This window comes from Eucyclogobius newberryi, unplaced genomic scaffold (assembly GCF_026437365.1).
Source record: "Eucyclogobius newberryi isolate DKJ021-1_F unplaced genomic scaffold, fEucNew1.0.hap1 SCAF_9, whole genome shotgun sequence".
In the NCBI taxonomy this organism is placed as follows: domain Eukaryota; kingdom Metazoa; phylum Chordata; class Actinopteri; order Gobiiformes; family Gobiidae; genus Eucyclogobius; species Eucyclogobius newberryi.
In genome coordinates this window covers 26,245,900-26,260,067 of record NW_027316532.1, presented here as the reverse complement: position 1 = coordinate 26,260,067, position 14,168 = coordinate 26,245,900, and the positions used below count along the sequence as shown (strand labels likewise).

The 14,168-nt window shown below is 41.3% G+C and overlaps 3 protein-coding genes across 6 annotated transcripts in view; 1 reads left to right on the top strand and 2 right to left on the bottom strand.

Annotated features, from left to right (window-relative positions):
- fnbp1l (formin binding protein 1-like) overlaps nucleotides 1–879 on the bottom strand; it is a 40,381-nt gene extending 39,502 nt beyond the window's left edge. For all 4 annotated transcript variants that reach the window (XM_072438658.1, XM_072438657.1, XM_072438659.1 and 1 more), the window contains exon 1: nucleotides 740–879. In XM_072438658.1, coding sequence (XP_072294759.1) covers nucleotides 740–763 — 24 coding nt within the window. In that variant the 5' untranslated portion in view covers nucleotides 764–879. The remainder of the gene's footprint in view (nucleotides 1–739) is intronic.
- Nucleotides 880–1,843: 964 nt separating this feature from the next.
- On the top strand, nucleotides 1,844–5,666 carry LOC140354043 (biotin-dependent 3-methylcrotonyl-coenzyme A carboxylase beta1 subunit). Its single transcript, XM_072438860.1, has 12 exons — nucleotides 1,844–1,955; nucleotides 2,849–3,004; nucleotides 3,091–3,287; nucleotides 3,536–3,714; nucleotides 3,812–3,892; nucleotides 3,975–4,153; nucleotides 4,235–4,448; nucleotides 4,541–4,632; nucleotides 4,700–4,856; nucleotides 4,933–5,055; nucleotides 5,158–5,373; nucleotides 5,443–5,666. The coding sequence occupies exons 1-12, from the start codon at nucleotides 1,936–1,938 to the stop codon at nucleotides 5,527–5,529; spliced, it is 1,701 nt and encodes a 566-aa protein (XP_072294961.1). The 5' UTR covers nucleotides 1,844–1,935; the 3' UTR covers nucleotides 5,530–5,666.
- A 392-nt stretch (nucleotides 5,667–6,058) lies between these two features.
- Nucleotides 6,059–13,242, bottom strand: LOC140353420 (retinal Mueller cells isomerohydrolase-like). The gene is made up of 14 exons (XM_072437976.1): nucleotides 13,175–13,242; nucleotides 12,310–12,392; nucleotides 12,061–12,211; nucleotides 11,220–11,327; nucleotides 10,476–10,617; nucleotides 10,266–10,413; nucleotides 10,111–10,192; nucleotides 9,316–9,448; nucleotides 9,088–9,230; nucleotides 8,887–9,016; nucleotides 7,389–7,503; nucleotides 7,212–7,306; nucleotides 7,019–7,130; nucleotides 6,059–6,346 (listed from the first exon to the last, which is right to left on the bottom strand). The coding sequence occupies exons 1-14, from the start codon at nucleotides 13,183–13,185 to the stop codon at nucleotides 6,201–6,203; spliced, it is 1,599 nt and encodes a 532-aa protein (XP_072294077.1). The 5' UTR covers nucleotides 13,186–13,242; the 3' UTR covers nucleotides 6,059–6,200.
- Between the last annotated feature and the right edge of the window lie 926 nt (nucleotides 13,243–14,168).

Here is a 14,168-nt window from a genome sequence, read left to right as displayed (position 1 = left end):
TGAAACGTCCCACCAAAGTTACAACAAAGGAGCGTGTTTTTTTTTTTATTACCAGGCAACCAGCGTGGCAAATAACATGGAAGTTAAGTTTGAATTAAATGAAACCAAAAGCCACACCGTGATCTAATTGCCATTATATTACCAAACCGGGCGGAATCAGTGTTTGTACTTGAATCAGGGTGTGACGCGCACACACAAAAAAAACACAAAAGGAAAAAGGCACGTTAACTTCCAGATCTGCACACGCAGACACAAAAAGCCCGGGACAATGGCGAATTGAGTTGAAGTGAGAGAACAAATGTGTGTTGACGGCGGCGTGACCTCCGGGCCGGCCTGACGTGCCTGCGCGCCCGCAGACTCGCCCATTGTTCCGCCGCTGTCAAAGCCGCGGAGGTGCGAGGGATTAGCATTAGCACACCGCGGCTAACTGCGCTAGCATTCACGTTAGCATTCACGTTAGCATTTACGTTAGCCTCCACCTTAGCATTCACGTTAGCATTTAGCATTCACATTAGCATTCACGTTAGCATTCACGTTAGCATTCACGTTAGCATTCACGTTAGCATTCACGTTAGCATTCACGTTAGTCTCCGCGCACAAAGCTAAAGGTAGAACCGCCCTCCACCGCACCGTAAAGTGGCTGCGCTGTCCATGCTACAATTGGGAAAAGGGGGGCAAAAGGCAAAACAAAACACACACAAAAAAAACAAATAAGCGCATTAAAGTGGATTTTACATACCCACAGTTCCGTTCCCCAACTCATGGCGGATTCCTCCCGTTGGGTTGTCCCGGATCGGATGTAGTTTTCCCGGCTCTGACTGTCCCAAAGTGCCGCTGAAAGCCCCGGTGCTGCTCCAGTGTCTGCGCACACACTCCGCCTCCTCCTCCCGCTGCTCCGCCGTGAATCAGCAGCACTGTCACCGGGATCAGCGCGGGGTTAATTAACTCACACTTACCGCTGCGTGTCACCGAGTACTTACTGTGGTATTAGAGCTGCGCAGTGTATAATAATATACACAGTGATTTATTATGTGTTTCATGTGATATGTCCATTAAAGTGACCCACAGGTAATGCAAGTTATGTTGATGCAGTAACTATAAGGATACATTTTTGACTAATAATGTGTAAATAAATGTGTAACATCCCGAACACTGGATATTAATCAATGTAAAGATATATCATATTATATCTTTATAATATAATATATTATGTCCCCAATATGTATTATAATAATAAATATTGGGGACATGCTGAACCTCTAAGCAAAGAACATAGATATTTTTTTTTAACTGTTATGCAAAGAAAGGACCTCCACTTTGCAGAAAAGTGGTTCAAATTAGACTAAAACGATAACTGTAAACTACTGAAGTTGTTTAGATCTGTCAGTGAGCTTCAGCTGTAGTTTCTTTTTGCAGATGAGCAGCAAAGTCCAGACATTATAGCAGGGACATTGCCCCAATGAGCACGGTAAGTGTCAGTGGACTTTAAAAACACAGAGGAACACTTCTGGGCGACCACCGGATGACGTCATGCATAGAACTCCGGAGAAAGCACGTTTATTATGCAGGGTTACTTGTTTTTGGAAGGCATGAGGCGACGCTGTGCAGCTGTTTTGATGAATGTGGACGTTTGGCTGAATAAATCACGGTTAAATCGGTTTGTCGAATCGAAAATAACCAGGCAGGATCGTTGTTTTAATCGATCCCTGGGTTGATGGTTGAATTCCACGCTTGGGACACAGGTGTTTGCAGGTGGACAGCTCTCTCTAGCGGCACACGTTTGTCACTGCGCGTCTGTGTGTGACCGCTGGGGGGCGTGGTTCAGCTAGTGTGACCGCAGAAACACGAAGAAGAGGAGTTTACGCTCATAATAAAACTCTTCATGGTGAATCTGAAGCGCAGATTGTGTTTTGCAGTTTTCTTTCTCATCCAGACATGTACCGCAGCGTCCTGAGGTAGGAGCAGCAATCTTTTCTCTTTCTGTCCGTTTTGTCTTAAGTTCAGTTCGTGGGGATCGACCTTTGACACAGTTGGCCATTTGTGAAGCTGCGAACCTTTGATTAATCGAGTCACACTTCATTAGAATAGTGCATTTGTGTGTGTTTTAATGTTAAATGATGGCGTGTGGCATTTGGAATTGCTCTGCCCTTAAACCAGTGATTTTCAATCTTTTTATTGAAGCCGCACAGACCAAAACCTGCTGCATAGAAATGCATCACATAATCCTAACAAGCAGTTTATTTTTATGTTTTATACAAGGAAAACCCAATTGGAAACGTTCTCTTTTTCATGGGGTGAACCTTTTAAAACACAACACGGAATAAACAGCAAACAAACAAACAAACACAGGATACTAAATTGCAAATAAAACATCCAATAAAACGAAAACAAAACGACGTACTTAATATAAATAGTTCATATTTAGTTATTTCAAACAACAGGTTTTTTGTCCCTATACCCCTTTTCCAATCATATGGGTGGTAGTTTTCCTATTTAAATAGCAGAAATTAAATGACATTATTGTTGACCTGGCCCTCTGAATAAATAGGCCCCCTGCAATCTGTGGAGCCCCCAGGTTGAGCACCATTGCCTCAAATCTCCACTGTAAATTTTCTATTGGCAAATATATTTTGAAAATTGAAGATTTCTAATTGTGCTTTATATTTTGTCTTTCTCAGAAATGCTTATAACACCAGAAGCTGTCAGCCAGTTCTTGTGCACACAGACAAAAGGCACAGGTAGGTCAAAATAAAAGTAAATGCATTATATTTTCTTATTCACACTTCATGTCGTTTTATAATTAGTAGAATCTGTTTAATAACAATTGGCTGAATATGTCTCCTCACAGTCTTGGATGGCAGTGTTTGGGCTGCTTCGTGAGCACAGCAGTGAAGGGAAGAAAGCGTCTGCCCAGTGCTTTTCCAGTGCTGAACCTGTCACTGCAGCCCATCCATCGACACGTGTACGAGGCCAACCTCAGAAACAGTACGATCTACCACAAAAAGTACACCCTCTCAAACTTATCCTTCTGCTTTTTTACATTTTCTTCTGCAGAACGCATTCTTATGACTTATTCTTGGTTCCTTAAAGGTTTGTAGAACTCAGTGAGAAAGTGAAGAAAGGTGGCGGAGCTAATGCTGTTGCCAGACACACGCAAAGAAACAAGAAGCTGCTGGTGAGAGACCGTCTTCGCCTCCTGTTGGATGATGAAGATTTCCTCGAGTTGTCGCCGTTTGCGGGGCTGGGTTTGCCTTACGGAGACATCCCTTCAGCCGGCTGCTTGACCGGTCAGAAGCCTCAAAGTCCCTCTACTTTCAGTGCACTGCAAACCTTTGACTACTAGTATCATCTGTTTAGTTACTTTCTTTTTAAATAAGTAAACAAGGTATACGTTATTGCAATTGGCAGAAAGAGAAAATGTACAGTTACATGGCTAAACATGTACTTAATTACTTTCCACCCCTGGTCATAGCCCTGTTACTACACTACTCTATAGTCATGTATCTTTGTTTTTGTTTTTTACGTGTGTGTGCAGGCATTGGGCGGATCAATGGGCTTTGGTGCGTGTTCATCGCCAATGATGCCACAGTAAAGGGTGGCACGGCTTATCCCATCACTGTGAAGAAACAGCTGCGGGCACAGGAAGTGGCTCTGCAGAATCGCTTGCCTTGTGTCTATCTGGTCGACTCTGGAGGCGCTTTTTTGCCTTTGCAGGTGAAAATAATGAATAATTGATGTTTTGCAAGTGTTTGGGGGTCGTAAGCGTCAAACTACACATTCAGACCAAGCGTTTTCGTGGCTTCGTTTGCAGTCCGAGATATTCCCCGACAAGAACCAGGGCGGACGGACATTCTACAACGAAGCCGTCATGTCTGCAGAGAAGATTCCACAGGTGAAGTGCACTTTTATACAACCATTTGTGAGTCCAGTGGCTTCGCGTCGTCCGCCTGATTGTCAAACGTTGGTGCTGTAAGGTGTCAGTGGTCTGCGGCTCGTGCACAGCGGGAGGAGCGTACATCCCGACCATGGCAGAGGAGACCGTGATGGTGCACAGGATCGGCACTATATTTTTAGGTGGGCCGCCTCTCGTGAAGGCGGCGACGGGGGAAGAAGTGTCGCCGGAGGATTTGGGAGGTGCTCGGCTGCACGCGGAGTACGTCAAGCAGTTAAAAGTCGAGACGTTTCGTTCTTCTCACGTCGAATGTCTAATTTGTCTGTGACTCTTTGCGTTTAGGGTTAGTGGCTGTGTTGACCATTTTGCCTGGGATGAAAAGGAAGCGTTTGAATGCACCAGAAACATTATATCGACCTTGAATTTTTTGCTGCCAGAGGAAGAGGGGGATGACGAGAGCGGGCAGAGAAAAGCAGACGAGCAACCACTGTTTAGTTCACAGGAGCTCCAAGGACTCGCTCCCCTCAGTTATAGTTACACTCTGGATGTTAAGCTGGTAATGTACATTTGTGTCGTCATCGTGGACTATTTAGTTTTCACTGTATTTGACGTCGTTGGTGAATACTTGGTGATCTTTTGCCTCTGAAGGTGGTGAGCCGTCTCACTGATGGGAGTCGCTTTCAGGAGTTTAAAGCACGTTTTGGAACAACACTCGTTACAGGATTTGCAAAGATTCATGGGTAAGATTTTAAATGTTGCGTTTCATTATTGAACTCCTGCATGATCTGGCTGACTCTCTTTCTTCAGTCATTTGGTGGGAATTGTGGCTAATAACGGAGAGCTCTCTAATGAGGCCGCCCTCAAAGGCACTCATTTTGTCCAGTTGTGTGACCAGAGAGACGTTCCACTTCTTTTTCTTCAGAACACAGTGCCGGCGTCTGCTTCAACCTTTTCTACACAACAAGTAACACTCCAGCTCTTTATTACTCTCCATACAGTATGTCGTTTAAGAATAGACTTTGAAATGTGTTGTGTTTAAGGCAGAGCTCAACAGTAATCGTCTGAAGGCTCAGGGCTCGATGATGTCTGCAGTGGCCTGTGCCGCTGTTCCTAAAATCACTGTGGTGATTGGTGGATGTCATGGCACTGACAGCTACGCTATGGTATGGACTCATGTTGTCTACTTCATTTTCTGTGGATCGTAATACATCTTATATGTGTTTGTATCGCATTATTCAGTGTTAATGTTTCTTGTTTGTGTGTAGTGTGGGCGGGCCTTTGATCCTAACTTCCTGTTCCTGTGGCCAAATGCCAGAGTGTCCATCACTGCTCCGGGTTATTCTGAATCTTTGTTTTCACCTGATGAGGACAAAGAAACTAAAGAAAACCTTGAAACCATCCTAAAAGAGGAGAGCTCAGCTTTTTTCTCCTCTGGCAGACTTTGGGACGATGGAGTTATTCTACCTCAAAACACCAGAAAGGTACAGTGCTGTTATGAATATTTAATTTAATTATTTAGCCTCCTGTGACACAACTGTTTCTGTTCACAGATTGTTAGAGACTGTTTGGATATTATTAAGCAGCAGCACTATCAACTCTCAACCACAAAAGCGAGTTCACCTGTTCTACGAATATAAACTGCTGTGCCTCCTGCCGTTTGTGCTCATACAGAGGAAAATGTGATCAAAATGATTTTATAGGAAATTCAATAGGATATGTTTGTGCCTTAACAGTAAATGCTCCTTGTTCATAAGAATCCTGTAAATAAATTATTTATAAAACTTCAAAGTCTTGTCTTTCAATAATGTAGGTAAATAATAAACTTGCAGGATCCAGCCCGTTTCACACCAGATGGACATGTGTAACTCTTTGAATTGAGTTCTATTCTTGTGAGTTTGTGAACTCACAAATATTGTGAGAATTCATCTGGCTGTGCAAGGTTACCAGCAAACTATAAAAAGTATGAAATCCCTCAAAAAAAGAAAATAGTCATAACACAATGAATCAGAATCAGAAAAGATTTATTGTCAGTGAACAAAATTCACAGGCTCGGAACTTTGATTCGGTGCAACATGCAACAAAGAACATTAATAAAAGCACGATATATCAAATAAAGCATGCATTTCTTTTTTCAAATTTACACTGTTCTCCAAGTTTTTTCATATTCCTTTCAGAACATCCAAGCTCGCCTCACGTTGTCATGAGAAGCGCTAACCTGACAACGAAAGAACAAAAATAACTATAACCACTGCCTAAACCTCGTAACAAACCCTGCACACCTCAGATTAAAACATAATAAACGTGATATTTAAGGTTTGTACAGTCCATGGAGTGTAACTGGGATGATCACGTCCACTTCAGCTCGGGCCACTTCTGTCAGATCTGCAGCTTTGAGGATCAGTAATGACCCTGGTCTTTCAGCTCCAGGTTTCACCAGGATGCTTAGCAACAGGCCTGCAACACAAACAGCACACAGTAGTGTTGTGTACGGAACAGCGGGTTCAAAGGTCGTCATTCTGAGCACATTTTTGTCATCTAAAAGACATTTTCAATCTGAAGGTACTGTCTGAGAAGCATATTTTTTATGCCCCTAAAGGAGAAGTTAAATCCTTAAACATTTGTTATAAGACATTTTTAATAAGGTAAAAGGGATAGTTTGAAAGAGATGTGAAGGAGGTATTAACACTTTGTTATAACTACACTTACTCCTGTGTTTGTAAATGGTTTATTAAGCTTGATTCAGGCTTTGTAACTACTTACTTTTAGGATTAAGTTTAGGTTTAGGAATTGGGTTTTAGAGTATTAGTTAAATAGTTACTAGCCTGAATCATCCTCATAAACCATTTGTTCATTATGAATTAAAGCTTTGTTCATGTTTCCTTAAGGCAAATTAAGGTGTAGTTATTATAAAGTGGTACCAATTTTTTTGTTAAAGTAAAATCCATCTTTAAATAGAAATGGTGGTTAAAATACAACTTCCCGACAGAACAATCGAGCAGAACAACCAAACTAGCAAGTAAACAAGCCCAGAACATCTCAATTTTAACAGCATTGTCCAGATGACCACAGATGAAACCTGTTCAACCACAGCAGTGCAAACAACAGACATAATAATATAAGTCTTACCATCGTCCTCTTCTGTAGCTTCAGGCGAGGCCACAAACAGTGGTTCTGAAGGGTAAGCGTCCTCCTCCTGCCAAACCCAAGTCTGTTTGGTCTGGACATTCAGCTTCACTATCTGTAAACAAACACTAAAGTCATATATAGAGAGTGGCCTTCACACTGTATAAGTCTGTGTGCGAACGACAATAAACTGTACTCTGTCAGGAACAAAGTGGTTCAGTCCCAGGCCGTACGCAAAGGAATATTTCTTCCCACAACATTGAGAATAATTGATTTGTGGGAATTCAAAGGCTGTGAAAGTAAAAGAAGAACATAAATACAAACTTATGTTGAGATCATGGGACAATAATACAATCCTTTTATCATTCCTGACCCTGTCTGGGTCCAGAGAACAGAACCTCCGGCTCAAGCCAGATGGTTCCATCTCGGTGCAGAGCTGCAGTGGCCGTGGTGTAAGGCAGAGACACCAGGTTCTTTCCCTGCTCCTCCTGTAAAAACACACAACGTGAAAACTCTCATGGAATGTCCTCACTGGGTCCAAATCTAGCAGTAAAAGGAATACATGTTGAATTTGAAGGTGAACTTTGTTCAAGTTCTGGGGTTCAGACAGGTTTTCCACTTACAGGTCTGTCACAATTATACATTTAACAGTGAGATATGTTGCTGATGAAAATATAGATGATAAATATATAAACTTATTTGAGCTTGTGACACAATGACTCTAAAGTAGGATAATAAAAAAGTACAATATTGTTCAAAAAAAGAAAAGAAAAAGAGCTGCAGTAAATAAAAAACAGAATTAAATATTTGAGTATAGGGAAGTTGATCTGTATCTTTAATTATTTTTTCCACCGTCTGCAGTTCAAATATTATTGTAATACAGAAAAATGATAAGACCCCTTTAGAACAAAGACAAAAAGGCCCACGATAAATCTGAAATCCGAAAATGATTCTTCCATCATTTATTGAATTAAATGTATTAATTACAGATGTATTTATTGCTCAAAAATATTTTGCATTCTCATTGTGACCGAATCACCTCTCCACAGATCTGACCAGTAACTTAGCTTGGAGTTTGATGCCGTTACTGTGGAACATTCAAGCCAAAGCACCTTTAATCTGACCGGTACGAAAATGTAAAATCTAATGAAAGCAAAACCAGAATCAAAACTCAGGCTGTGTTGAAAGTTACAGAATAAAAGTGTCTTCAAAAGATGATGTGTGTAGTAGGGAATTCACGATTATTCGGTTAATCGATAATTGTGATTATTCAGGACACAATATAATCGTGAGAACCAGAAAATAATAATAATTGTGACCATTTTAGAAGCAAACTTAGGCCTTTTTAGTTCAATCCATTGCCCAAAAAATAAACCTAAATGTAAATAACTTTTTTATATGTTTGTTTTTGTCAAATTTAACTTTATTTTGTCTTTCAGAAAGTTCAATATGGTAAAGTTGGTCCCAAACTTGAGGAACAGTAACATGTCAGACCACGGGAGTGACAATTAAGTGAAAATTAAATGATTTTATTGGTCACAGTCTCAATAATCGTGACTACCGTATTTTCCGGACTATAAGTTGCACCTTTCTTCATAGTTTTGACCGGGTGCGACTTATACTTATATTTATACTTATATACTTATACTCCGGAGCGACTTATATGTGATATTATTTGTTATTTTCACACTTGCAATCGCATTTCATACTCCAGTGCAACTTATATATGTTTTTTTCTTCTCTGTTATGCATTTTTTGACCTGTGCGACTTATACTCCGGAAAATACAGTAATCTTTAAATTGTGGCGTTTCTCCCCACAATAATCGCGACACTAAACTTTTGTGTGTTGTAGGCTTAGCGTTGTTCCTACCCGGTGTATGTCCAGGGGCAGAACGTAGCGTCTCACTTCCGGCTGCGGCGCCCTCATCGCGGCCTTCTTCACCTCGTCCCAGTTCCCTCTCATATTGGCCAGGTACAGATAGTTATACACGAAATCATGACTGCGACGAGACACATTTTTCACATTAAGGCGCCCTGAAATGTGTTTAACAATCCCTTTTTATTAACCAACCCTTTCCACGTGCAGAGATCCACGACGATAAAGCCCTGGTCCTCGTACGCGTTGATGTGGTGGAACACGTTGAACGCCGACGTCCGGAACTTGTGCGTGCTTAAGTAACCGCAGGGGTCTTTGGTGGCGAGATGGAACCAGGTCTGCGAGACAAAACACAAGAGGCTTCTTCTTGGGTTTTGTTTTCCACATTTACCTGCCGTGCCACATTCACCGCCCTCCGCTTACGCCCATGCTCTCGTTCGCCTCGAAGCAGTCCATGTAGTTGGCTCCGCGGATGCTCCACGACGACAGGAATTTAAGCAAGTTGATTTTGATCGGCTGCTCGACAAATACAAAGTAGTTGTCGGTCATGCCAAAGCTGGAGAGACGAAGAATAAAGATGCGTTTTAAAGTACCGGTAAATACGAAAATACAAATAATAGTTAACCGTATTTTCCGGACTATAAGTCGCACCTTTTTTCGTAGTTTTGGCCGGGGTGCGACCTATACTTATATACTTATACTTCGGAGCGACTTATATGTGATATTATTTGTTTTTTTCAAACTTGCAACCGCATTTCATACTCCAGTGCAACTTATATGTTTTTTTCTTCTCTATTATGCATTTTTGGCTGGTGCAAATTATACTCCGGTGCGACTTATAGTCCGGAAAATACGGTACTCAAGAACGTTTTTGCCTTGATAATTCAACATTTAAGTGCACAATGTAACTTTTCTATAGCTGTCTTTGCTATTGCCTGGGATGTTATCGATCTCCATGGAGACGGGCACGGGGTTCCACAGGCTACGTCACAAACCAGATCTGTGGGGAAGCGAGCACGCTCACAATAAGAAAGCGTGTTTTTCCAGGTCTTATTTGCAAGAAAAACACTTGCGATTGAATAAACACGAGAGAGATCAGCGTAAGACCAAGCTGTGGAAGATCCCAGCAAAGCAACGGCAAAGCAGCATCCCTCCCCCAGAAAAGTGACACAGTGCACCTTTAAAAACAGACAACCAGAGCATTTGCAGTGTTCACACCTGTGGACGTAGGAAGGCTTAAGTCTCTCGCTGCTCGGAAGTTGCAGCAACACCTGGGATTTCTCTATTGGGTCCGACTTATCTGGAATTACATGTCACTTTTACAAAATTGCGCTGCATTTGAACACTTTTGCTTCCACCGTCTCCACGCCGACCTTTTTGTGGCCCCGGGATCCTGACGATGTTGTAGGCAAGGCTCATGTTCTTGCCGAAGCAGTTCCCGATGTTGTAGAGCGTCCCGTCCTCTTCCCTGTGAGGGTGGGCCGTCACGCCGTTCACAGACACGTATTTGCACAGGTCCACCTTTAAATACAAGACATGTCACAAGCGCACTCCTCTGTCGGACAATGCTGTGTATGATTTACCCTCTTCAGCGTCTCCAGGGACTCGGGGTCGACTTTGGTGATGAAGTTCGTCTCCGTGCAGGCGTAGAAATCCTCGCCGGCCGGGTAGATGTTCACCATGCAGTTATCGGTCACCTCGATGCCTTGGAAGTACGTGAAGAATCTGCAAAATGTCAAACCGTCCCAAGTGTATTTATTTACTTATTTAAGACTGTATATGGTCCAGTCTGGGATTTAAGATAAGTTAAGATAAGATAAGATAAGATAATCCTTTATTTTCCACACATGGGGAAATTTCATTGTTGCAATGCAGGTAGATACAGAGGAAAAGAACAGATAACTTATAGGAAGTTTAAAAAACACTCTCAATCGAAGAACTCTTATAAACAAAACCTCTTGTAAACAAAACCTCCTATAGACAAAACCTCCCATTTCCCAACAAGGGATGGAGGGAAAAATAATAATAATAATAATAATAATAATAGTAGTAATAATAATAATAATAATAAAATAAATAAAAATAAGATAAAATTAAATATATAAAAAAAAAAATATTTAAAAACTGCTAGCGTAAGACAAGATAATGCTAATAATAATAATAATAATAATGGAAAAATAAACACTCTATTTTCATCAGTTATATGCACATGAATGTGACACCATTGCATGTAGTACGACAGTAATTGCACATGAATATGACGGTATTGCACATGGTTAAGTCAGTATAGTCAGTATTGTCTCGTAATTGGGCGACGTGTGCGATACCTGGAGAAGATGTTTTTGCACGGGTCTGGATAGGCCGTCGTGCCGAACTCGGTGATGACGATTCGTTTCTCTGTCATATTTCGAACGTACGCATCCGTCTTAATGAACCTGTGTGATCCCAAACAAGGCATGAAACTCGTTTACGGCACCGCTTCATTAAAGGTGCAGACAGTCGTTTACTTCTTTATTGGACGGTTCCGCCACCTGATTCTCTCAATGTTCCTTAAATGGACTGTAAAATTGTATTACATTGAGTTTGTTTTGTGTGTTTTTTTATGGTTTTATATGGACCTGGAGTCTGAAATAAAGAGTAATTGTTCCACTGTGTTGCATAGAACCAATCCATCTACCGTTTATTTAATTGTTGGTGTTTTTATTGGGCAGAAATACACTGCAAAACACGTATTGTCCCTTGTGTGTAATGTTGCCTCTCCACAGATCTGACCGGTGGCTTGCCCGGTGGCGCCTTCTGCTCATCTTCATGGAGATATAGGGATTTTAAAATGTGAAAATATACAAATAATGGTTGTTAACTTTAAAAAAAATTGAGAAATGTATAACCAAGAACCAAGTTTTCGCCTCAATAATTCTTACTTTTAAACGCGTTGACTCAGAATTCCTTAAGCGTGTCCGTTAAAGGTGCACAGTGTAACTTTTCCAGAGATATTTTTGCTTTGCCTGGAATGTTCCCGAGTACAGTATGTTTTTTGAGGTATTATCTGGCATGAAAAAATTTGAATTGCATAAACGCAAGAGAGATAAATCGTACAGTGGAGCATCACATCCAAAAACATCTCCATTGACGCGAGCAGGTGGCGCACCCTCCACAAGAAACACTTACTTTCTGTAATATGTCACCTGACCATTCTTCAGGTCAAACTTGTGAATCATGGCCTGTCCGTCGAACACGTGGTAAAAAGGTTCACTTCCGATCTCAAAAAGACCCGGTCCCATCCTCAGCAGACTGCCCCCCAGCCACGACGGGATGGAGCCTGAACACCACACAGCAGAATGCGAGCGTTATTGATCACGGGGCGAGGGAGGAGCGGGGCACATCCACCGTTTTATCACGAGATCAGAAGGTTCCTACCGGTGACTTCAGCTGTGATGGGTTCATTGAGCTCCTCCACGGTCTCGAAGAGCTTCTTGTATCCGGAAGCGGGATGCTCCACACTACAAAAGGAACAATGTGTGAATTTATAATACAGCTTACATGTAGTAAAGCCCAAAGTAGAGAAGGGATGTCACGCAATTAAATTCAAGTGTTGTGATTATTGTGAGAAAAAATTATTCTCGATTGTTGAGACTGTGACTAAACAACAGTGAAATCTTCCTGTTTTACAATCAACACTTTACTATTCTTTCTTAAGTTTGTGATCAACTTTACATAATTCAACTTTCTGAAAGGCAAAATAAATGTAAACGTTTTATTTAAAATTATTTAAAAGAGCTTTTTGTTTTACACTCCTGAATATAGTTATACATATATAGGTATAAAAAATCATACTAGATGCTAAACAATTTTCTGGGTTTTATGTTGAACAAAAAATACTTAATTTTGCTTTTAGAATGTCACGATTACTATTTTTGTGGTTCTCACGATTATATTGTGAATAATCGCGATTATCGAATAACCAAATGGTCGGGACGTCGCTAAAGCGGAGAAGTCATTGACATATTTCTGGTGTTGAGTTTGCCAAGTTCTGCACAAAGGCTAAACCATTGATATCTGATCCTGTATTTCTAACGACAAGCAAGTTTTGAGAGGAAAATGCATCTTATTAGTAAACCGTATCACCACAAATACAATAACTTCACGCATGCAACAGTACCATTTAGTTCAGTTTAAAAGGCAGCAGTTTCGAGACTTTAAAAAGCCAATAAAAGTCCCATTTCCCTGTTCTCCGTAACTACATCTTACACATTTTTACAAGTGAACAAAATGTTTTACTCACCGGCTGACCATGCTGCTGTTCGTAGCCTGGATGTTAAGCCACTGAGGTTTCCTGTGGTGCGGGATGGAAAGAAGTTGCCCTCTTTAGACTCTCTCCTCCCCCATTGCCATCCTTCTCTAGTTTCCCTCTTCCTCCTCCTCTTCCTCCTCCTCCTCCTGCCACCAAAGCCAAACAAGCAATCTTTGTCTGGGCTTTCATTCAGTCTTCCCCTGAACACTCAAACGTCTTTTCCACTCCTGAAACAAACTAACAATATTACATACCATTGATAGACTTGATTGCGTTGTGGCCCAACAGTAAAACATGTTTTGTAGTTGTTTTTTCAACAATCCAGCTTTAATTACTTCCAGACAGTCCTGGGGAAAGTATGTGAGCTAGTTAACTGTGGGGGAGAAACATGTCAGGCTTTTGCAGAATGATTAACTGGGTGTGCGCTTTGTCCCGAGTCGTGATATGATAAATGAACAGGAGTCGCGTGTTCTGTTCGTCTGCAAATGAACATGTCAAAACAAGAGAAAAGTCTCCCAAGTTGAAGGTGAACCAAGCCACTTCCACCACGCGCTCGTCTTCAAGGAGTTTGTACTGTTTTGTGTGGAATAAACACAATATGGTATTAAAAATCTATGGAGACGAGCAGGCGATGTCACCGGGTCGAGTTACAGGTCAGATCTGTGTTTGTGAGGTACTTTCTTTGCAATAAAAACACCTGTGATCAAATAAATGCAATTAACATTTCAAAGACCTCTAAGACAGGGATATTCAATTAAATTTTCCTGTGGGCCAGATTTTTTGGAGGGCCAAGGCCATTGGGCCAGAGGTGCACAATATGTCACTGTCACAAAGGTTTGGGTCGCACAACAGATCCCCAACACCGTTTCAATAAATTAAGTTAAGAGTTATTACAATGAAATAACTACCGATAGATTTGAACAAGAATTAAACTAGGACTAGACTCGTACCAACCAGGTCTGGACCAGGGGCCTCATTTATAAAG